The 24,030-nt window shown below is 46.9% G+C and overlaps 1 protein-coding gene and 1 pseudogene across 2 annotated transcripts in view; one reads left to right on the forward strand and one right to left on the reverse strand.

Annotated features, from left to right (window-relative positions):
• Positions 1-24,030, forward strand: part of LOC308620770 (centrosomal protein of 78 kDa-like) — a 1,829,729-nt pseudogene that overhangs the window by 1,596,957 nt on the left and 208,742 nt on the right. The window lies entirely within an intron of this gene.
• The window catches only part of LOC308621087 (forkhead-associated domain-containing protein 1-like), a gene marked incomplete at its 5' end in the record, with an annotated part of 101,097 nt that continues 77,136 nt past the window's right edge, over positions 70-24,030 (reverse strand). The window contains 5 exons of the mRNA XM_081241259.1: positions 70-214; positions 8,337-8,499; positions 9,037-9,257; positions 9,682-9,777; positions 12,694-12,818. Of these exons, the coding sequence (XP_081097385.1) occupies positions 98-214; positions 8,337-8,499; positions 9,037-9,257; positions 9,682-9,777; positions 12,694-12,818 (722 nt within the window). The 3' untranslated portion in view covers positions 70-97. The remainder of the gene's footprint in view (positions 215-8,336; positions 8,500-9,036; positions 9,258-9,681; positions 9,778-12,693; positions 12,819-24,030) is intronic.

Here is a 24,030-nt window from a genome sequence, read left to right on the forward strand (position 1 = left end):
CAACCTTTAATGTCCTAAAAAAGCATCTTAGTAGTTTGACGCAGAAGAGTTACACTGACTCACGGAGGATCACGCGAGGCCCAGCGGAACGACGTTTCTAGTTCCTTCCACCAGGTTTAGAAAACAGAAGGCTCTGGCTGGATTTGCTGGACATTTCTCTCTTCAGCATCTCCCTTCCTTGGTCCATCTTTGGGGTGCCTTTTCTGGCTCCAACCTACAACAAGCAAGAGCAACAAATGCCCAAACTCTATAATTGTAGGGAGATCCCCAAATATTTCTCAAATGGCATTTTTTTTTTACTGAAAATAAAATCTTTGTTGTAAAAAGTATTTATATACACACATAGACGTGAGCAAAACGAAGGTAAAATGATCCACCATTATCACACTACCCACAGGTAACCTTATTCATATTTTGGTGTACACTCTTCCAGATACACAGATAACGTTTTCTTCTGACATTTGCATCTTTTTTTTGAACCAGGAGTTTCTGATGATAGGCAATTTCATTGGGATGGACTTTCTCTCGAAAAGCTGTTACTGAACTGAATGCCTTATGTCTCTGATGTCTTAGGAGGGTAAAATGCAGCATACTCTAGGGGGTCTGTCTAACCCTTTTCTGAGCACTACTCCTGGATCCAGGCAGCCATGTGTGTGACTCTTTCCCTGGTCATAGCTGATTGGGCACTTGGCACGGGCTGGGCTTTTAAGATGTTCACTCCCAGGATTTGGGGTTATGGGCTCTAAGATGCTACTTGCTACCTGGGCTGGTCTTTGAACTGGGGGACCATGAGGTCATTCCTTCCTGTCACATGACTGGAGAGAGCAGAGATCAGGGGAGCCACACAGAGACACGGAGAGGAGATACGGCCTGTGTGTGCATGTGCGCATGCTTGTGTGTGTGTAAAAGAGATGATGCCTGAGATCTGATGGCTTACCAGTTCTATTTCGAGGCCAGGCTCTCTTTCAGCTCAAGGTTTTTATGAGACACTCACCCCGATATCCTTAAAAAAGCCCCCTCCCCACCTTTTTTTATTTTTTGCGGTACACAGGGCTCTCAGTGTTGTGGCCTCTCCCGTTGCAGAGCACCGGCTCCGGACACACAGGCTCAGCGGCCATGGCTGACAGGCCCAGCCGCTCCGTGGCATGTGGGATCTTCCCAGACCGGGGCATGAACCCGTGTCCCCTGCATCGGCAGGCGGACTCTCAACCACTACGCCACCAGGGAAGCCCAAGGCCCACTCTTGGGGAAGGAGTTGCCCAAGTTACCCTTGGCAAGGAACCTGGAGGAAACCTTTCTGTACTGAGGAGATCCTAGACACCAAACTTCTAAGCTCAGGCTGGAGGGCAGGGAGAATGGGAAGCTGGCTCTTTGCTCTTAGCCGAAGCACCATCTGCCCCGCTTCTGTTAAAGCCAGAGGCAGCGTGAAGTTCCAGGGCGTCTCACATCTCAGAGAAGCACAATGTTCCCACAACATCCGGGGCCCATCCCAATATCTCCTCTGCCATTTCACATCCGCAGGTGGTCCTCAGACAAAACCTAGATGTAGGGCAGTTTCTGCCTCCTCCCAGCTCAGTCATATATGTGAGTGAATAAGTAACAAACTTCCAGTCGTTTCCACTTTGCAGGGTGGCAAACGTCTCAGATCAAGTGGGGCCCTCAGGATGCTCTCTATCCTCTTAACATCCTGCTCTGGGGAGTAACCACCTTCTGGTCTTAGCACAAGGATGCTGGTTGAGAAGCTTCTATTTTTCAAATATATCCCTCACCTAGAATATCTTCGTTTCTTCCCATGATAATTTGGTTGCCTCAGCATGACTGTGGCCTTTTATCAAACTTGAATGTCTCCTCTCTCATATTCAACCAAAATGTGTTTGGCTTTCTAGCTTCCTGAGAGCTCGCCTCTACTGTCTGCAAAGTGGGAACGTGGACTGGCTTAATTCCAGTTCCAGGGCTGATTTGTCAATGGCAATGTTTCAACATGTTCAAGATTTCATAGTCTTAATTCTCGACTTTGAAGAGAATTCTAGAGGATGCTTCCTTGAAATTTAAGACAAATTCCACTGGATATGTATCAGGTTTATTACCTGGAGGTTTATAACCTAAAGGAGGAAAAGCTAGCACTCCCCTGGGTGTCAGATCTGCACTGATTCCCAGCTCTCCTACTGAGCTGTGTGGCTCTGGACAAAGAAAGTCTCTGAGCCTCAGACACCTCATATGTAAATTGGGTATAATAACAACACCCACCCCATAGGGTTGTTGTGAAGCTTAAAGGAGATACTGCACGTCGGGTGTTTGGCTCTGTGCCCGGCACATGCCAAAGGCTCAGTACATAATAGATGTGGGATAACTGTCCACTGGGCTTCCTGCTGACGTTCTAGGGTTTTCTCTCTTCTCTCTTCTGGCTCACCTGGAAATGTGAGTTCTGCATCTTTGAGTTCTTCATCAGCTCTCCAAACATTCGTCTCTTTAACACAGAAAGAATATTGACAACATTTAGCTTATGTTCTTCTTTGCCTTTTGCATCAGAGAAAAATGGATTTTTCTCAACTTTCAGATGCTACCCATTTGGATGGAATGTTGAGCCTTCCTAGGTGAGGAGGTGAGGATAGAGGTCTGCAGAAGGGGGTGTGGCTTTGGGGTAACGCTACACTGTCCTGCTGCACCTTTTAGGGAATCTCTGTTCCAGATTCCAGCAGAGAAGGAGGTGGTCAACCAAGAAGGCTACGAAGGATACTGTATTCTTCTTGGAGGACAGATCTGCTTTAGCTGGAAGCAGAGCCTCCTAGATCAGTGGAAGAGGCTGTAGATGTCCAGTGGCTTTCCACCCAGTGGAAATGTTGAAAGCCCCAGTGGCTAACCTCCCTGGCAGGGACTACAGGGGCCTGTTGGGAAGCCAGCATCACTGAAAACCTGGAGCTTGCCGCTCCCCTGGGGTTTGATGACTATTGCTGACCCTGATCTGCTCAAGACCCTGCACCTCAGGGGCAGCTCATCAAAGAAAGAGCACCCCCTAGGCACTGGAGACACAAAAGTGAGAGGGAACTGGGGTCTCCCTTGCAGACTGACACTCCGCAGGTGAATGTGCAGTGGTGTCAGGAAGGAGACGTTCTCCTAGAGCCCTGAGCATCCACTGGGGTCGCCAACCTGATTCCTACAGCGGCCAGGAAAGTAAAAGAAGTGGGTGAAGTGAGCTGGGGTGGTGGTGGACAGCAGCAAACACACGAGCCCAGCGCCTTTCTAAGGGGCCTGGAAGATGGAGGCTTGTGATGGTGGCTTGTGGGTCTGTGGGCCTAGGGTCGCCAGATCTTCCAAGTTTCCCAGAGAAGCTGGAAATCCAGAGTATTCCAGGAAACTGCCCTATTTTGAAATGTAACTTTAAAAAAACTCCCATGAGCCAAATGGAATATATCTGTGGGCTGCCATCTTGCGACACCCGCTTCAGAACCTCCCTGCTTGGTGTCTAGTTGGTGCTCAGTAAATGTTGGAGGGGTTGCCAAATAAAATACAGGATGCCCAGTTAAATCTGAATTTCAGAATGAAGCCAACAAATTTGTGAGTGTGAATATGCCCCGTGTAATATTTAGGACATTTATACCGAATAGCTTTTGTTGTTTATCTGAAATTAAAATTTAACTGGGCATCGTGTTTTTGGTTTGTTTGTTTTCCCCTCAATCTGGCAACCCTACCGGGTAGTCACACAACTCAGGGAGGAAATAAGGCTGTCTTTTGGGACAGGGCATAGGTGCTTACGAGCCTCTTCCCTTCTCCCAGAAGGATGCTAACTCTACCCTCAGAGGACTGTCCGTGAAGGCTGATGGGCCCGTATTGAACTGACAATTGCCCTCCAGGCGTTTTCCGTGGAGAAGGCCTCCAGCCTGCGGCCACTCGGTATTTATCACAAACTCCGTTGAGACAATCACTATCCAAATGCCCAGATATTACAGAGCAGGGCTTAGTTTTAAACCAACAGCCTTCTTCTCTCCCACCCCATCCCCCCCCCCCGTTTTGTTTGCAGAACCGTTTATCCAAGCAAAATCCCATGAGGAACTTGGGGTATAAGATAACGGAGAGCTTCTCTGGCGGGAGAAAGGTGTGTGTGCTTTGAGAGTCACACCCTTCCATGGCACCCAAAGGCTCCAGGGAACCCCAGTTTGAACATTGCTGCAAAATTCCTTCCTGGATTAAGTTCCATCAGTGGGCAGCTGGGCACTGAGGGCAGAGCCTGGCCCCTGTGCACCTGCTTTTCCTGAACTTTACTGAACTCACTGGGATGTGATGAAGGGGGTGCGGGAGGGTCTTTTTCTTTAGCCTTCTTCTATCCGTATGCTGCATAGGCCTGGCCACATGGTTCTACTTCATCATTGTGGGCGGAAGAGCACCACCCGAAGCCCCTCCAATCCCACGCCCCTCCTACACAACATCTACCAATTGTGGGGCTTCCCTGGTGGCGCAGTGGTTGAGAGTCGACTTGTCGATGCAGGGGACACGTGTTCGTGTCCCGGTCCAGGAGGATCCCACATGCCGCCGAGCGGCTGGGCCCGTGAGCCATGGCCGCTGAGACTGCGCGTCCGGAGCCTGTGCTCCGCAACGGGAGAGGCCACAACAGTGAGAGGCCTGCGTACCGCAAAAACAAACAAAGTAACAAACAAACAAAACACACAAGTGGCACGGAGGAAGCCAGAATCTTGAGAATACCTGGGCCCAAGGAAATCTTGGAAGATAGTGAGTTAAAGAGAATAGTGAGCATAATGACGATGGTAGGAGAGCATGTATGCTTTGTGGTCCTATGTGCTAAGGGTTTTGTATACAAGCTCCCATTGGGAAGGCTACGAGCTAGGTGCCATTTTTATTCTCATCTTAAAGAAGAGGGATCTGAGCTAATTAAGCAGAGGGAAGGTTAGGGGGTTTTCCTGGCTGAGACCACAAGGCAAAGCGGTGGTCACGCCCCCTAGCCAGGACTTGATTGGTTGGAGATCTGATTGGCAGGAGAGCTGAGCGGCTTCTCCTGCCAGAAGCAGCTGGTGCCCTTCAGCCTTTCTTACACTTCAAGCCCTAAGAAAGGGCTTGCGTGCTTCCCAAGTGGCAACTTCTGTGCATTTAAAAATTTCCTCTTGAAAATCCCAGCCTTAGCCCTTTCACAAAAGGTATCTGGGTCCTTTCTTGGCCGTGGCCCTAGTCGTATTCACCAAAGAGAAGAGCGCGTCCCATAAGAGCTGGCGGCTTTGGGAGGACCGGGGAAGGCGTCAGCTGGCAGGAAGCTCCCTGAAAAAAATAGAGGAATCCCCACCCATCCATGAGCTGCCTATTCTTCCCCCTTAGAAACAGGGCTTGTGATATGCCAGGCACTGTAGGCATTTTGCCATTTAACCCTCCCACTGCCCCATGGAGTAGGCCCCTTGCTAAGAGTTTTGGTTGCTTTTGTTGAGGAACCTGCGATACAGAGGTCAAGCCACTTACTCAGGGTCATTCGGGGCAGCGGTGGGGATTGACCCCTATTTGTTTGACTCCAAATCTGGCCTCTGAACTCTGAGAGACACTGCCGGCTTCTCGAGTGATGTGGGAAGTGGATTCGAGTGAGCACGGCCTGGGCCGCGTTTCCCGTCCCTCTGCCACATGGACAGAGCCACAGGCCCAGTTCGCTGTGAAGGCCCAGCATCTTATACCAAGTCTCATTTTCACAGCCAAAGATATTAGTGTGGAAATAGGACTTTTGATTCTTGAAAGATCTGCTTGGTGAAGAGATGATCAAACATTAAAACTACAAACTCCATTTTTTTGGGGGGGGCAATTCTGAAGCTTAAGATGTGTAATTTCATCTCAGTGCTTCAACCTTGCCACCTCTGTGAACGGGTGAAGAGTTTCAAAGTTTTATACAGGAGGCTAAAGAACTAAGGCTCCTTGTGAAAATACTAAGTGTAAAACTTAGAAAAGAGGAATTCTGCTTTCTGTTCATTTCTGCTTAAAGACAACGAAGATATACTCCCTTGAAGGAATGGATGCCAAGACAGATGTATACAAGTGCCCTTTAGGATCCAGCAAAACTTTAAAATGTATTATTGTTTTCTTCCTGACAAACAGGCTGGCACGTCCCTTGCATTGTGTATGAATGAGGCAGCCCATGAATAATGCATGTGAAGCCTGATTATGTAAATCCTCAGGTTTTCAGTACATGACAATGGCTTTTTTTGGGCCCTTCTCTCTCCCATTCTGTGGTCTGGTGTCTCTGCTTTGGGGCCTAGTCTGCCAAGCCCTGTGGGCGGGGGGGGCATTTCGGGGAGGGGTGAGCTCTCCAGAGGGCAGATCAAAGGGAAAGTCACAACTCTGTCACTGGCCCACCTCTCCCTGGCATTGCTTGGTGTGAAAGGAAACTGTCCTCTGCCTGAGGCAGCCCCATGACACATGCAGACTAAGGCCTGTGATGTTTAATTCACAGCAGTGAGCACTGGAAACACCGCATCCAGGCTCCCTCAGAGGAGGACAGCCACTTTTCATTTCTGGGGCTCTAAGTCAGAGAGCCTGCTGTCTGGAAACCTGTTGCCTGGAAGGTTCGCAGGATGGAGGGCAGGCTTCTGCAAGGAACTATCTGACCATCACCTCCTGGTTAAGGAGAAGGGCACCCTTCTATCACCTTGGCCTCCTTAGAGCTCATGCAGGAAACAAACACACACATGCAAATACACACACATGCAAACACACAGCACATACTCACATGTACACAGATACACGCAAGCATGCGTGTACAAATACACAGCCCCAAGTCAGAAAGACTGGAGTACTATTCTGGCTACTCAGAAGAGCAAACCCAAATCTTTATTCTCAGAAAGCTTATTCCTCGGTGTATCCCTGGCACCTGGCAGAACAATGAAAATCAGAAGCGCCGCCTTTAAAAACACTCGGGCTGTTCACTCAACTGATTGTGGTCATCATTTCAGGAGGCAGGGAAGTCAGATCATGATGCTGGACACCCTTAAGCTCAGTACAGTGCTGTGTGTCAATTATGTCTCAATACAACTGGTAGAAAAAATAGTTATCTGGATAGAAAAAACAAGATAAAATACACAAATTATCAAAAGTTAAAAAATACAGATGAGCTAGACTATGAGTCTCAGAAAGCACTGTTCACAACAGCCAGGAAATGGAAGCAGCCTAAATGTCGATGGAGGAGTGGATAAAGAAGATGTGGTACAAATATACAGTGGAATACTACTCAGCCATAAAAAAGAGTGAAGTAATGCCATTTGCAGCAACATGGATGGACCTAGAGACTATCACAGTATGTGAAGTAGGTCAGACAAAGACAAATATCATATGATATCACTTATATGTGGAATCTAAAAAAAATGATACAAATGAGCTTATTTACAAAACAGAAAGAGACTCACAGACTTTGAAAACAAACTTATGGTTACCAAAGTGGAAATGTGGTGGGGAAGGATAAATTAGGATTTTGGGTTTAACATATACACACAATTATATATAAAACATGTAATCAAGAAGGACCTACTGTATAACACAGGGAACTCTACTCAATATTCTGAAATAACTATTATGGGAAAAGAATCTGAAAAAGAATAGATATATGTACATGTATAACTGAATCACTTTGCTGTACATGTGAAACTAACACAACTCTGTAAATCAACTATACTCCAATATAAAATAAAAATTAAATTAAAAAAAAGAAAGTTAAAAAAAATAGAGGCAAGCTAGACTATGAGTCTCAGAGAGGTTAAGCTAACACATATATATGGAATCTAAAAAAAAAAAAAAAAAAGAATGTTCTGATGAACCTAGGGGCAGCCAGGAATAAAGACACAGATGTAGAGAATGGACTTGAGGACATGGGGAGGGGGAAGGGTAAGCTGGGACGAAGTGAGAGAGTGGCATGGACATATATACACTACGAAACATAAAATAGATAGCTAGTGGGAAGCAGCTGCATAGCACAGGGAGATCAGCTCAGTGCTTTGCGACCACCTAGAGGGGTGGGATAAGGAGGGTGGGAGGGAGACGCAAGAGGGAGGGATCGGAGGATATACGTATGCATATAGCTGATTCACATTGTTACACAGCAGAAATGAACACAACACTGTAAAGCAATTATACTCCAATAAAGATGTTAAAAAAAAAAAGCTGCCTGAAGTCACACAGTAAATGGCAGAACAAGAGTCTAAACCTAAGTCTGCCTAAAGCTAAAGCTATTCTGCCACCTTCCTTTGCAATGAGTGAATGCATTCTTTGCTGCCTGGATCCCACTGGGGCCTCAGTTGGCTGTTTCTAAAGGGAGCTGAGGGGCAGCCTCAGAGGCTCTGCTCCGAGCAGGGACCTCTCACCTTCTGCTGCCTGATCGCCCTGGTGACCCTCTTCTCCTGGTGCAGCCACTCTTCCATGTGCGCCAGGGCCTCCTTCAGCAGCGCCTTTTCTTCGGCCTCTCTGGAGATGTCCTTCAGCTTTGCCACCTGTGACTGGTACATCTGAACCGACACTTTGCTCTGCCTGAGCACACAGGAGAGACAAAGTCTCTTTTCTCCTCAGCTTTCTCACTCACCACCAATGCTCCTGACCTGGGAGATCCTCAGAACACTTCCATATATGCCTGGCTTCGCGGTTTCCTTACAAGTGGAGGGAAGGCTGAAGATGTGGGGACTAGAGGGCAGAATAAATAGCCCATTGGCTGTGGACGTGCACCATGAAGGGGGCAACGGTTATGCTACCAGCCCCTCCCAATTTCCCAGAGAGGGTGGGGGAACGGATACCACTGAAAATAGGATGGAATTACGAAAAGCACACACATGGTGAAACATCAGACACATTTATAAAAGGTGCACCTTATTCCTTAACAGTAGGGTACTTTAACTGCTGCTTTCTTGCCCAGAGACTTGGGTCCATCAGGCCCTGAGTCACCATCCCGCCTGCCCCCCTCCACACCCAGGCCTCTGTCCTCTTGTCCTGGTCCCTACGGGTCTGCAGCTGCACCGAGGTTTAGCCTGGAGAATGGAGGCCTGGGCCTTTTGCCGGAGACATGGGCCACACATGAGCTGTTCAATGTCCTTCTCGTATCGTCTCAAAAGCTCTTCTTTTCTCTGCAGCTGGTTCTTGAGTAGGGTGATCTTATCAAACACCAGGTACAGGTCTGTTAGTCGAAGCTGGTAGACTCTCTCCCTCTCTTTTCGGGAGAGGTGTTTCATGGACACGTGACCTGACATACCTTTGATGTTCATCAAAGTCCCGAGGGTTTTGCTCATGTCCATGTACTACGAGAAAGCATTTCTCAGGTAAGAGGCCTGGCCCAAGACCGCTGGAGGCCACTTTGAGGAGGCAAACGTCTAATTCTGTTTCATTCATTTTCTGCAGTTGCAGAGAAGAAACACATGCTTTGCAAATGAGTGCATTTGGGGCTTTTAGTACGACTTTCATTTTCCCCCGCATCCATTTACACTATGCCTTTTTGAGAATTGGGGGGAAGTGGGGAGGGGGAATGACAACAGACATAAACATTCATTCTTACTACCCAGTCTTCCAAGGAATTGGGCTCTGCAATTTCTAGCCCATGCTGGGATAGGAGATGGGTCTCGTGGAGCTACTGTAACAACTAAACATGTATGTGGAGTTGATGTTTAAACTATCTGCAGGGCACGCACGTTTGGACAGGAGGGGACTGATGCTGGGTATACCTACCAGCTTTTCACTAAGATCTAAAGCGTCAGCCATATCCATTTTCCTTAACTTCTCAGAGACCATGATGGACCCTGGGCTGGAAAGGCCATTTTGAGGCTGAAATAAAAAAAAGAAGAAAAACTCTCTTGGCATTCCGTTATGATTTTCTACATCCAGAAGAATAACCCAAAGAATAATGGAAGAACTGGAAAGATACTAAAGAATAATTTGAGAGAGTTAATTTTTTTAACATCTTTATTGGAGTATAATTGCTTTACAATGGTGTGTTAGTGTCTGCTGTATCAAAAAGTGAATCAGCTATACGTATCCATATATCCCCATATCCCCTGACTCTTGCATCTCCCTCCCACCCTCCCTATCCCACCCCTCTAGGTAGACACACAGCACCAACCTGCTCTCCCTGTGCGATGCAGCTGCTTCCCACTAGCTATCTATTTTACCTTTGGTAGCGTGTGTGTGTATATATGTCCATGCCAAGAGAGTTGGTTTTAAATCCAGTCTGACTCTGTGAACTGCTTTCTTTATGACTGTGTTCCTACCCCTTCAGAGCACGACTGCCTTTGAAATGATGCATCACTTGTGCCATTCTTTGGCCACCGTCTCGTCTGTCTTCCCTTTAGGCCAGTGGTTCTCAACTGGGGGTGACTCTGTCCACCCTACCCACTCCAGGACATTTAGCAATGCCTGGACACATTTGTGGGTGTCATAATTGCTGCTGGCGTCTAGTGGGTAGAGGACAAGGATGCTGCTAAACACCCCACGATGCATAGGGCAGTCTCCCAAACAAAGAGTTACCTGGCTCAAAAAATCAGTACCGCTGATGTTGAGAAGACAAGCTCCAGAAAAATGGGGACCATGTGGCTTTTGCTCACTATCTCCCTCCTTGTGCCCAGCATGGCACCTGGCACCGAGTGGTGCATAGTGGGCATGTTTGTTGAATGAACGAATGAAGGTTAAGTGGAAAATAGCCTCCCTCCTTTTTATTAAAGGAATCTCATTTCTGTGCAGCAGAAACCATACCCTCACAAAATTTGGCCCTACCTTCTCCTAGCTCTGGAACCTAGTGGGTGGGCATCCCTTCAGACCCTTTCCAGAGACAATGCAGATAGTGTTTGCAGCTGCATCTCCCTAAGACCCCAACCAGCCAGCTGGCTGCTGGAAGCCCAAATGACTGCATGGAATGGCCACCAGTCTGAATAGGTTACCCGATCTGAATGACTACAAATAACCATAATAAGCCTCCTTAAAAAATAAATTGGCTTTTAATGCTTGCCATGAGCACCTCTTAGCCCTAGCATTTGTTGGCACTACCCTGAAAACCTCTGAGATTAAAAACAAAACAACTAAAAAACTATAATGGCCCCCAAAGTGACTGTGATAGATAAGAGTGGACATATTTGTCTATGTATCTATGGAGATGAGAATAAAAGAGGGTATCTGAAGATGACAATAAACCGGGCAGATCTGCTGCAAAAAGAACCTGAGATGCTGCTCAGTGTCTTCAGCTACCCTGAGCTGCATCCTCTGTACCGCTCCAGACGCCCCCTCTTTTCCTGAGGGGAGGGTCACTAAGGAAGAGCCTGGGCTACAGGATCCAAGCACACAGTCCCCACCCGGTCTCTGCAGGCTCGCAGACAGACCACCAGGGACACACCCCTGGTGTGTCTTCAATCATTATTCTGTGACCTTGGGTGAGGTACTTGACCTCCTGAAGCCTTAATTTTTCTTATCTGTTAAATGGGGACAATAATAGTAACTATGACACAAGGCTGCTATGATGGTTAAATGACATAAGGCATGGAGCCGGCTGAGCTCGACGCCTGGCACACAGTAAGCAGTTCACAGATGTCAGCTATTCTTCCTCCTGCTCTTTCATTTAATTACTGCCAACCTTGGAGGATTGAGAGTTAGGAGGTTTCCTGCTCTGTGGTGTCAGTGGTGGGATGAGGGCTTGTTGCCAAGGAGAAGGTCTTGGAAGCAGGACCATCAGGACGTGAGATCCAGCTGAGCTCCCCACCTGGAGACGGTCCCTCTACTCCCAACCTCAGAGAAGGAAGGTTCGATTTTATCAGGAAGACCAACAAGTTTCTGAAGACTCACATCTCTAGACGTGTGAGCAAATGTCTAGAAAAATTGTAGGAGAAAATGCTGGTACAGAGAGGATGGCTTTATTATGTTTTCCAAAAGCTGGTTTAGACCAGCTGCTGCAGCAAGCCACGCTGGCCTGAGCTGTCCATTGTCATGTGTCAGTCAAACACCCGGTCAAACATCCATTTAGGATACAGGGCACCTTCAACCTAGCAATCAAATTACCTCTGAAAATCCTGGAAAACACAAACTATGCTCCCTAAGAAAGGAAGGTTTTCTTGGATAATACTCTTTAAATACTGTTTGACAATAATAACTATCATCTATTAAAGTGCTCGCTATGAGCTAGGCACTGGGATAAGCACTTTACATAATGATCTCCTTTAATTTTTCCATCATCATTTTACAGCTGTGAAATTGAAGTCCCAGAAAGGTTAGGAGGCTGCCCAAGGTCACAGAGCTTGCAGAGCTGGGATTAGGACACAGGTCTCTGATTCTAGAACTTGTGTCTTCTTAATCATCATGGCTCCCTTCTGCTGCCCTTTATGTGTTCATGTTTTTCAGTTTATAGCAAAAAGCAAATGTTAGGCTAGCTCATGACATACTGTTGTACATTAGCTTGTTGGATATTTTCTGCAGAATACAACATGTGATGTGAAAAGGAGGGCCCAGAGATTGACCTGGCCAGCATCAGTGCAATGCTATATCATGCTGTACATGATGGGAAGCCGCCTTTCTATTCAAACATTGGATCGCTGTTACGGCCAGGTACCGACCAGTCCATACAGGTGCCAGCCCATCAGGGAGGACCTGGCCTCGAACCAATGATGTATACAGTGGTGCCAGGGCACACGGCTAGTGTCTGTCCTCACGCCCACCCTCCCCACGTGTCAGTCAATGCAGAGACAAAGTTTCTTTGGTTACCATTCCGATCTCTACTCTTGAAAAAGTTGGCAAGTCAGGTTTTACCTCCAATATTTTCCGAACATTTTTTTCCATCCCGAGGGTCTTTAAGTCTAGAAATGATCCATCCATGTGGTCCTTGTGATCTATAAAAGAAATAATTTACACTCAAAAGAAAGGCTCAGGAAGAAGTTACTGCATGTAAAAGTCACAGCTGGTATTTACTGGACACTTACCACAGGCCAGTACTAATTAGCTCACCATCCTCCCTTGGCAGGTGAGGCATCGAGGCCCAGAGAGGTGAAATGACTTGTCCAAGGCCACACAGCTCATATGAGGCTGCAGCCTCCCAGGGCGGGGGCACTGAGGGGGAACCTTCAGCCACAGGTGTGAGGATGGACTTGAACGCAGGCTTCTGTGTCCTAGCCCAGGGCTCCACCCAGCAGCAAGCTTGGTTTCTTGAAAGCCCTATTCTCTCTAAACAGGGTATTTATCCTGGGAAGTACCCCAAGGTTGGTCCTTGCACAGCATCCGTCTATGAAAGAGTCCCAGGGGAGGCGCCATCATTCACCTGGTGTGATCACTGCTTGGCTGAGGCCCCACTGGGCGTGGGCACGCGTGGGTATGCAGAGTTGGAGGGGATGGCGTGTCAGAATGGAAGAGGTGGTTGGGTGAATGATGCCTCCCCCCCAAAGATGTCTGGGTCCTAATCCGTAGAGCCTATGAACATTACCTGACAGGGCAGAAGGACCTTTGCAGATGTGATGAGGGTAAGGATCTTGAGATGCGGGCTTATCCTGGATTAGCTGGGGGGACCCAACATAGGCGCATGGGTTCTTACAAGAAGCAGACACAGGGAGTCTGACTACAGACAGAGACGGTGTTGTGACAGAAGCAGAGAGTTGAAGGTGCTCCTCTGCCGTGAGCCAAGGAAAGCGGGGAATTTTTATTTCCTCGCCTTTTCCAGTCTAGAGACTAGAAAAGGCAAGGAAACGGATTCTTTCCTAGAGCCTCCAGAAGGAACCAGCCCCTTGCCTTTACCTTAGCGAAACTGATTTTGGACCTTTGGCCTCCAGAACTGTAAAAGAATAAATATGAGTGGTGTTAAGCCCCTAAGTTTGTGGTAATTTGTTAGAACAGCCATAGGAAACTAATATGGGGGGTGAAGGCAGGAGGTAGGATGAGAGGTAGGGAAATGCAGTGCATGTTCTGGAAGAGCTTAATTGGGTTAGAGCAGATGATGGGGGAGGGGAGGAGTAGAGGGAAGAGTCGGGATGGAAAGCTGAGCTCAGTTTGTGGCCAGCCTAGAACAGTAGCCTAAAGAGTATAAACTTGATTTAAACATCACTGAAATGTCACGAGTGTGACCTGTGTGCCCGGCCCTCTGCCAAGCAATCAACGCATCACCCCACTGTACTGTCCCGCCATCGCCTCCTTTTACACACGAGGCGGTCGGGCTCTGAGACCTGTGGCTGCTGGACGCCACACAGCTGGCAAATGGCTGAGCCAGGGCTTGGGATCACAGTGGTGTGACTCCAGGGTCTGAGTCACTGCTATTTCAGCTTCTGATGGAGCAGTGAGCTGGCTTAATGAAGGGTGATTTTTTTCTTCAGAAAAATAACCGGGATGTATTAGAGACGAAGGAGCCAGCAGCATTTCTCAACTGCAGCATCTCGACGTGTTGGGCTGGACAGTCCTCGTTGTGGGAGCCGTCCTGGGCACCGTAGGACGTTTAGCAGCATCCCTGGCCTCCACCTACTGGCTGCCAGGAGCATCACCCACCCAAGCTGTAATTATCAAAGATGAGAGGGTTTCAAGAAAGCAAACCGAGAGGGTTGGGTAGGCCAGGGAGAACATGGTGGGGGGAGGAAGCTGGGGCTTCAGTGCAGGGGGGCCACGTCAGTTGCCAAAGAGGCAAAGACAATGTGGGAAGTTGGTGGTGAGCACACAGGGTGTAATGCACTTCAAGGTCTTAGTGGGACAGGAGTACAAGCAGTAGAAAAGGAGCTGAAGAAGAAGTGGTCCCAGTGAAGATACACCAGCTTGAAGTGCATGTTTGATGATGAAGGAGAAAGATGGAGTGGGAGGCTGTAGACGCTGAAGAAGGAGGTCGTGATTCAGGAGCTTGTGCACAAGGTCGTCTGGGAGGGAGAGAGAAGGGGAGACTCAGGGAGGGAAGAGCTGCATTTGGAAAGAGAATGTAGTGAGGGAAGATGGAGGGAAAGGAGGAAAGGTGGGTGCGGAGAGAGACAGGAGGGGAGCTGAATAGGCTCGTGCCTGGGCCCTTGACCTCTGACATTGCCACTTGTTGAGAATTTCCAGCTTGGAAGAGTGAGAATAATAATATTATAATAATAGCTATTCAGTATTAACCACTTGCCGTGTGCCTGGCACCATGCCAGAAGTTTAACACGTGATATTTTCTGATCATTACAAACAGCCCAGCAAGGAAATGTGTTTGCATTTATAGGTGAGACACAGACGCCCAGCAAGGTTAAGCTATGGAGCTGGTAAGCAGTAGGATCAGAATTCAGACCTAGGTCTCTCATTCTCTTTTCAGAGAGACTAGAGGCTGGAGAGTGAAGGGCTGGGCTGGCTGATGTGAAGGGTGCGTGAGGAGAGGGGCGCTGGGCGGATCCCGAGATGGCAGAGATGGGTGATGCGGACTTGGGCTGTTGGAAAGAGGGATTTTCTTCTTTGGGAGAAGAAGCAATTCTTGATTATAGTTCTGGATACAAAAGTTACACATGCCTGTTACACAAATCCAAACAGGGCAGAAACCCATAAAGTGGAAAGTGTCCCCCCGCTGTATCCTCAGTGGCCGGCACACAGTAGGGCTGCAATAAATAGTTGTTGAACGACTGAGTGAAAGTCATGGCTCATGCAGTCTCATCATGCTGGGATAATACTCTCAACACTTTTATGTCTTTTCCTCCAGATTTCTCCTGTGGTCGGATATTGGCATTTGAAAAAAAAAAAAAGAAAATAAAGGGGAGAACACTGTGCATATTGTATTACAACTTTCTTTTTTTTCACATAAAAATACTGCGTATCTTGGATATCTGAGAAAGAGCGATTTTCTATGTATGCAGGGAATCCTTTTATTTGCAACAAAATCTTGCAGACATAGACACAATCAACTGAGCTTGCAAAGATCAATGTAAAAAGTCCTTTCTTTCCCTTATCAAAAGAAGCTGAGAAACCAGGCAGGAGGAGAGGGGAGCTGACTTTTAAGGTCCTCCTTACATGTTTCCTGTCTTCCAGTGGGACCACACAGTAATCCTTCACCAATCAGTTTTTTTTTTTTTAGGTCACAGCTTTTTAATTTTTTAATTGAGATATAGTCAATGTAAAATATTGTATGTTTCAGGTGTACAACATAGTGATTCACAATTTTTAGAGGTTATATTCCATTTATAGTTATTATAAAATATTGGCTATGGGCTTCCCTGGTGGCGCAGTGGTTGAGAGTCTGCCTGCTAATGCAGGGGACATGGGTTCGGGCCCTGGTCTGGGAGGATCCCAAATGCCGCGGAGCGACTAGGCCTGTGAGCCACAACTACTGAGCCTGCGCGTCTGGAGCCTGTGCTCCACAACGAGAGAGGCCGCGATAGTGAGAGGCCAGCGCACCACAATGAGGAGTGGCCCCCGCTTGCCACAAATAGAGAAAGCCCTCGCACAGAAACGAAGACCCAAGACAGCCAAAAAAAAAAATAAATAAACAAATGTGGGGTTTAAAAAAAAAGAAAAAAAATTAGGAAAAAGTGAAATTAAAAAAAATATATTGGCTATATTCCCTGTGCTGTAAAATATATCATTGTAGCTTATTTATTTTATACATAGTAGTTTGTACCTCTTTTTTTAAAATTGGAGTATAGCTGCTTTACGATGTTGTGTTAGTTTCAACTGTACAGCAATGTGAATCAGCTCTATGTATTCATATATCCCCTCTTTTTTGAATTTCCTTCCCATTCTGGTCACAAAAGGATGGAACGCTTCATGAATTTCCGTGTCATCCTTGCACAGGGGCCATGTTAATCTTCTCTGTATTGTTCCAATTTTAGTATATGTGCTGCTGAAGTGAGCACGGTAGTTTGTTCCTCTTATTTCCCTACCTCTAACTTGTCCCTCCCCCTTTCCCGCTCCCCACTGGTAACCACTAGTTTGTTTTCTATATCTGTGAGTCTATTTCTTTTTTTCTTATATTCAGTAGTTTTATTTTTTAGATTCCACATAAAAGTCATATCATACAGTATTTGTCTTTCTCTGTCTGACTTATTTCACTAAGCATAGTACCCTCCAAGTCCATCCATGTTGCTGCAAATGGCAAAATTGCATTCTTTTTTATGGCTGTGTAGTATTCCACTGCATATATAGATATAGATATAGATATAGATATTGATATATCACATCTATTTTTGGGGGGTGGCCACACCATGCAGCTTGTGGGATCTTAGTTCTCCAACCAGGGACTGAACCTGGGCCGTAGCAGTGAAAGCGTCAACTCCTATCCACTGGACCGCCAGGGAATTCCCTACTGCATCTTCTTTATCCACTCATCTGTTGATGGGCACTTAGGTTGCTTTTATGTCTTGGCTATCGTATATAATGCTGCTATGAACATTGGGGTGCATGTATCTTTTTGAATTAGTGGTTTTCATTTTAGGGGAATAAATACCCAGGAGTGGAATTGCTGGATCATATGATAGTTCTATTTTTAGTGTTTTGAGAAACCTTCAAACTGTTTTCCGTAGTGGCCACACCAATTTACATTTCCACCAACAGTGTACAAGGGTTCCCTTTTCTCCATATCCTCGCCAACAGTTGTTATTTGTGTTCTTTTTGGTGACGGCCATTCTGACAGGTGTTAGGTGATATCTTAACCAATCAGATCTTTAGTAGTGACCCCAATCTCCTGGGCTGCTCATGACATGATCCAACAATAGTTACTCAACCTGGATTTCCCTGAGGGATTTATTCCAGGATTTTACAGACCTAGCTCGTTACGTGTGTTTTATCCCTTAGGACAATATTTTAAAAGGCAGGTAGTATGGTGGTTCAGAGCAGGGGCTTTGAGGTCACAGGGACCTGGATGGAGTCCCAGCTTTACCACTCGGCAGCTAGGAAATGCAGCCCATTGTCAAGAGCTGAGGAAGAAGGCCTGGGAAGAGAACTGAGTGCTCACGGCTAAGAAAATCTGACTAGCTGTCAAATAGAGATGCGGCAGGGGTCACAGGTAAAGGCACCTCGGCGTGAGTAAATCAAGCTGCCCTGCCTGTGCGCATACCCATCTGCTTGCCATCCACATTTAGTTCACATTCAATCAACAAGTATTCAAGGCTGATGCGGATGGCAGCTACCATTTACTAAGGCTTATGTGTGACCCCATGATTTGGGTACCACGTCGTTTAATCCTCACAACTACCTGGTGAGATCTTAACCCCATTTTATAACCAAGTAAACAGAGGCACACAGAAGTCGAGACTTGCTCACACAATGAGTAAGCGCACACTTGAGAGTCACACCTTAGCAGCTGGTCTCCAAAGCCTGAACTCAGAATTATTCGCTCTAATGCAAATGGGGCTTTGCTGGGGCGAGGCCCGCGGTGCGCATCAGACACCCTTCACTCCAGGGAATGAAACTCTCAGGTTTGTCTCTGTTCAAGTTAACGACAGAACCTGTCCTCTAGGAACTGGGCATGTACCTGGTACCCCTCTGGATCTTCAGAGGGCATGTGGGGTCACAGAAAAAGCACAAGTGCTAGGGTCACAACGACCTCAGTTTGAGTCCTGACCCTACCATGTACCCGCTGTGTGACTTTGAGCAAGTTCCTTAATGTTATTGATACTCAGTTTCCTTACTTGCAAAATAAAGACGACAATAGTACCTGGCTCATTGGGCTGTTGGAAGATGAAAGTACACAGTACATGTAAAACAACTAACACAGTGACAAGTACCCAGGAGGAATTAAACAAACCATGGTTCCTACCCTCCTCTTAGGAACTGTGAACACACAAGGCTCTTAGGACTGCTTGTGTATGGTGATGAGTGACTGGGGGATCCCCTGCTGGCCTCAGTAATGGGAAGTACCTTGAATCACTTATCATGGTGGTCTAACACACAAAAAGTTTTTGAGCCAGCTTCTTCTTTTTTTTTTTTTTTTTTAGCGGTACGTGGGCCTCTCACTGTTGTGGCCTCTCCTGTTGCGGAGCACAGGCTCCGGACGCGCAGGCTCAGCAGCCATGGCTCACGGGCCCAGCCGCTCCGCGGCATGTGGGATCTTCCCGGACCGGGGCACGAACCCGTGTCCCCTGCATCAGCAGGCGGACTCTCAACCACTGCGCCACCAGGGAAGCCCCTGATGGCTTAATTTTGCAACCCATGTTTCTTTACGGTAATGTAAGACTAGATTTAGAGACAGAGGCTTCAGTGACTCCTGAAGCCTGGGGAGGGGACAGTGCACACATTGCTTGGCCCCGCTATTACTAGGATAGAGATCATGACCTTTCCTTGTTTTAGTTCTGATTTTGAAGAACAGCTAGAACTGTGGGCCACATCTCTCTTGGTTTCACGCACACTCAGACTCTGCCATGATTACAACAACAGTAATACAGTGGGTGGGGAGGGTCTGGGTTGCCGGGAGAAATGCAACGCCCCTCTTCTCTATGCTCTCTGTGAGGGGCAGGCACTTACAGAAAAGTTAATCTTGATTTTGCCTCTCTTTTTTTCCTTAAACCCCACATTTGTTTATTTATTTATTTTTTTGGCTGTCTTGGGTCTTTGTTTCTGTGAGAGGGCTTCATCTAGTTGCAGCAAGCAGGGGCCACTCTTCATCGCGGTGCGCGGGCCTCTCACTATCGCAGCGTCTCTTGTTGTGGAGCACAGGCTCCAGACGCGCAGGCTCAGTAGTTGTGGCTCACGGGCCTAGCTGCTCCGCGGCATGTGGGATCCTCCCAGACCAGGGCTCGAACCCGTGTCCCCTGCATTAGCAGGCAGACTCCCAACCACTGTGCCACCAGGGAAGCCTTGCCTTTCTTTTTAAACACATTTAAAAGAAATTCGCACCACCTTCTGGATTACCTTAGACATATCCTGGCTGGGGTTGTTTAATCACCGGAGTTGAAAATCACTCCTCTATTCTCATTCATTATTGCAAGAATGTCAAGTTTGTGCAGCCTCCCTGGAGAGCACTTTGGCAAGAAGGATCAACGATAAATGTTGGAGTTTCCCAGGTGTGGCCCTGGGCTCTCCCTTCTCATTCAATACTTTCTTCCTAGTGATACCATTCACACGTATGGCTTTAATCACCATCCATCCATCCACCCGTCCATCCATCCCATCTGACTAAGCACCCGCTATGTGGCACATGTTCTTCTGGGTTCCGGGGCCACATCACTGATATGGTTGGATAACCAGGGTGACAGCTGCGTCCTTGGCACCTCACTTTGGATGTCTACAGGCACCTCACACTCATCTTCCCTCTCAAACCCGGTCCTCCTGTGGCATTCCTTACTCTGGATTTTAGTGAAGGAACCACATCTGTACTTTTAACACAAGCCAGAAACCTGGAGATCTGTAGCCCCCTTTCTCTCCATCACTTCCCTTCTAGCCATATCTAACTCCATCACTGAGGCCTGTTGATTCATCTCTTAAATGCCCCTGGAATCTTCTCTCTTGCTCCGTCCCCTCCATTGCCACAGTGAGGGCCACCATCGTGTCTTGTGACAGCCTCCTAACTGCTCTCCCGGGGTTCTGTGCTGGCCACCTTCCTGTACATTTTCCACTCGTGGCCAAGATGACTGTCTCCAAATGCAAGCCTGTTCCATCAGTTTCTTCCTTAAAACCTTTCGTGGGCTTCTCTCTGCTCTCAGGTTAAAGCAGAGCTTCTTACCAGGGCTCTGCAAGCCCCTGGCCACACCATGATACAGCCCCTGTGGACCTCCTTCACCAGTCCCTGCCCTCCGCCTCCATTTCTTTAAGCCCCTTGAGTTCTCCATGCTTCCTTCGATCCCACCACGCTGCTCCCTCCACCCAGAATGCCCTCCCCTCCCCTCTTTGGCAAATAACTCCTATGCACCCTGCAGTTGCCCTGCCGTCCCTGACCAGGTCAGAGCCCTGCACTTCTTCAAAGCAACTGTCATGATTAAAGTTTTACATGTGAGTGATTTTTCAGTTAAGGCCCCACCCTATTCCTCCCTGAGACCCTAAGATCTACAAGCGCAGGGAGAGTGCCTGTTAGTTCCCCAATATTTTATAATGAAAGATTTCAAATGTACAGCGAACAGGGAGGAATTTTACAGCCAACATCCATAAACCCCATAACCTGGATTCTACCTGTTTCTGACCCCATTATATTTCCATCCTGCACTGTGCCTGGTATCTAGGAGGCCTGCGATAAATCTTTGTTGAATGAAAGTGGTTCATATCCTTCCACATCTAGGATGATAAAGATAAGATGAACAGGTATGTGTGAATAATATTTATGTCAGACTCATCTATTAAGTGTGAAAAACTGGAAGCAACTTAAATGCCCATGATAGAGGACTGGCTAAATAAATTACGGTATATCCTTCAGAATGGGGTTCCTTGCCATCAGTGACAGCGATGATGTAGATCTGTGTGTATTGACATTGAAGGATGCTCCAGATGTACTGTTAGGAATGAAACTAAAGGAAATTGGGTATAATATGACATTATTCTTTTGTAAAGTTAAAAAATCAATACACGTGGATAGGTAGTGCCTATTTTATGCCAGGTACTATTCTGAATACTTTACATATATCAATGCATTTTAATCCTCACAAAAATCCTACGGGGTGAGTATTCCCTATTATCCCCATTTTACAGGTAAAGAAACAGGCACAGAGAGGGGAAGTAACTTGCCTAGAATCACACAGCTCTTTCCATGGGAAAATGCCCTGGAAGTTCCACACAAAATATGATAGTAGTGACGATACCAAACGCTAGCGAGGATGTGAAGCAACAGGAACTCTCATTCATTGTTGGCGGGAACGCAAAACAGCCACTTTGGAAAAGAGTTTTGTGGTTTTCTTAAAAACTAAACGTACTCTACGGACTTCCCTGGTGGCGTAGTGGTTAAGAATCCGCCTACCAATGCAAGGGACACAGGTTCAAGCCCTGGTCTGGGAAGATCCCGCATGCCGCAGAGCAACTAAGCCTGTGTGACACAACTATTGAGCCTGTGCTCTAGAGCCTGTGAGCCCCAACTACTGAGCCTGCGTGCCAAACTACTGAAGCCTGCGCACCTAGAGACCATGCAACGCAACAAGAGAAGCCACTGCAATGAGAAGCCCGTGCACCACAAGGAAGAGTAGCCCCCGCTTGCGGCAACTAGAGAAAGCCCGTGCGCAGCAATGAAGACCCAACGCAGCCAAAAATAAATAAAATAAAATAAATTAAAATTAAAAAAAACACCTAAATGTACTCTAACCACACGATTCAGCAACCGCGCCCTTGGTATTTACTCAAAGGAGTTGAAAACATGTCCACACAAAACTCTGCACGTGGACGTTTATGGCAGCTTTATTCATAACTGCCAAAACTTGGAAGCCACCAGGATGTCCTTCAGTAGGTGAATGGATAATGGAATATTATTGGGCACTTAAAAAGAAAAAAAGAGCTATCAAGCCATGCAGAGACTTGGAGGAAACGGAAATGCATATTACTAAATAAAAGAAACTAATCTGAAAAGTTGTATGATTCCAACTACATGATATCCTGGAAAAGGCAAAAACTAGGGCGATGGTAAAAAGATCTGTGGTTGCCAGGGGCTGCGCGGGGGCTGGGAGGGAGCACAGAGGATTTTCAGGGCAGTGAAACTATTCTTTTTTTTGGTGGGGGGGATAGGTTCTTTTATTTGAAATAAAAATGTCCAGTTTTGAAAAGAAAAGAAGGTTTCTTAAAAACATAAGTCCTCAAACCACAGGTTTCCCCATGACGAGTTGAATTCCTGAACACTGCAGAGGGATTACTGGAGATGTTGATTACTTAAGGCACTAATAGGAGGGCACTGAAGAACAGCAGGGCCAGGGTTCAATCAGACAAATGTGCGCTGCCCTCGAGGAATTGCATAGGCTGGCTTTGAAGTTGGCTTCTCCTTTGCTTCTTTTTATTTTGTTAAACTTGTAGCTTTACTTTCCTCAATTTCTAGAATATCAGTTTCTAGATATTTGGGTTTATGGGTTATCATCATTTTGCTTTATTACCACGTCCCTGATCTGTAACTTCACCCACCCCACTTCCCCTCTATGGACTGCACAGGTGGCTTTTAATGAATTCTCTGTACTTTCTGTTACTGTGTAGTTACAGAGTGACCTGAGAAGTGAAACTCATAAATCGAGTTGACCTAATACCAGGGCTTTGTGCACAGAATCCACCAATCTGCTCAGAGATGGCCTGATCTGAACCACATCCCCCACCATGCTCCCTGGCTTCTGCTTAGGGCAGTAGATTTGGGATCAAAGGCACCTTCAGGACTGGACCATCTTCCCGGTGGAGCATCGTGATTTACAGGGCCTCTGGGTCCTCCCCGGGGTGGGCCTCATTATTGGTGGACCTGCTGGTCTCAGGACTTAATGAAGCTCAGGTTGTTGATGTCTCATCGCAGAAAGAATTCAGTGAGAGACAAAGTGATAGGTAAGACGTGGACTTATTTAGAGAGAAACACACTCCACAGACAGAGCGTGGGCCATCTCAGAAGGCGAGAAAGGCCAGGGCAGTGAAACGATTCTGTATGATATTATAATGGTGGATACATGTCATCACACATTTGTCCAAGCCCAAACCCATAGGATGTACAACACCAAGAGTGACCCCTACACAGCACTGTAAATCAACTACACTCCAATAAAATTAAAATGAAAAAGAGTGAACCCTAATATAAACCATGGACTTGGGGTGATTAGGATGGGTCAATGTAGGTTCATCAGTCCTGACAACTGTACCTCTCTGGTGCTGATGCTGATACATGGGGGAGGCTGTGTATGAGTGGGGACAGGGGGTACCTGGGAAATCTCTGTATCATCCTCTCAATTTTGCCATGAACATAAAGCTGCTCTGAAAACCGTCTCTGCTCTCTCTATGTATATATAGGGTTACTTCTGAGAGAGAAGATTGAGCATAATTTCGATTTTTCCTGTTGACTCTGTCACGCCTCCTTTTTCTCCAGTAATCACGTCGCACTTGTGTACTTGTTTCCAGGAACACTGCTTCTCAAGTGGTGAAGCAAAGTGAAGTCTGGAGAAGGGAACACTTGGCCACATACCTAAGAAGCCTCCCTCAACAGATGTCCCATCGTGATCAGATTCAACGCAATAGTTCAGTCATGTAACTATGTGA

Source organism: Mesoplodon bidens, assembly GCF_964165515.1.
Source record: "Mesoplodon bidens genome assembly, chromosome: 7".
NCBI classification, from domain to species: Eukaryota; Metazoa; Chordata; class Mammalia; order Artiodactyla; family Ziphiidae; genus Mesoplodon; species Mesoplodon bidens.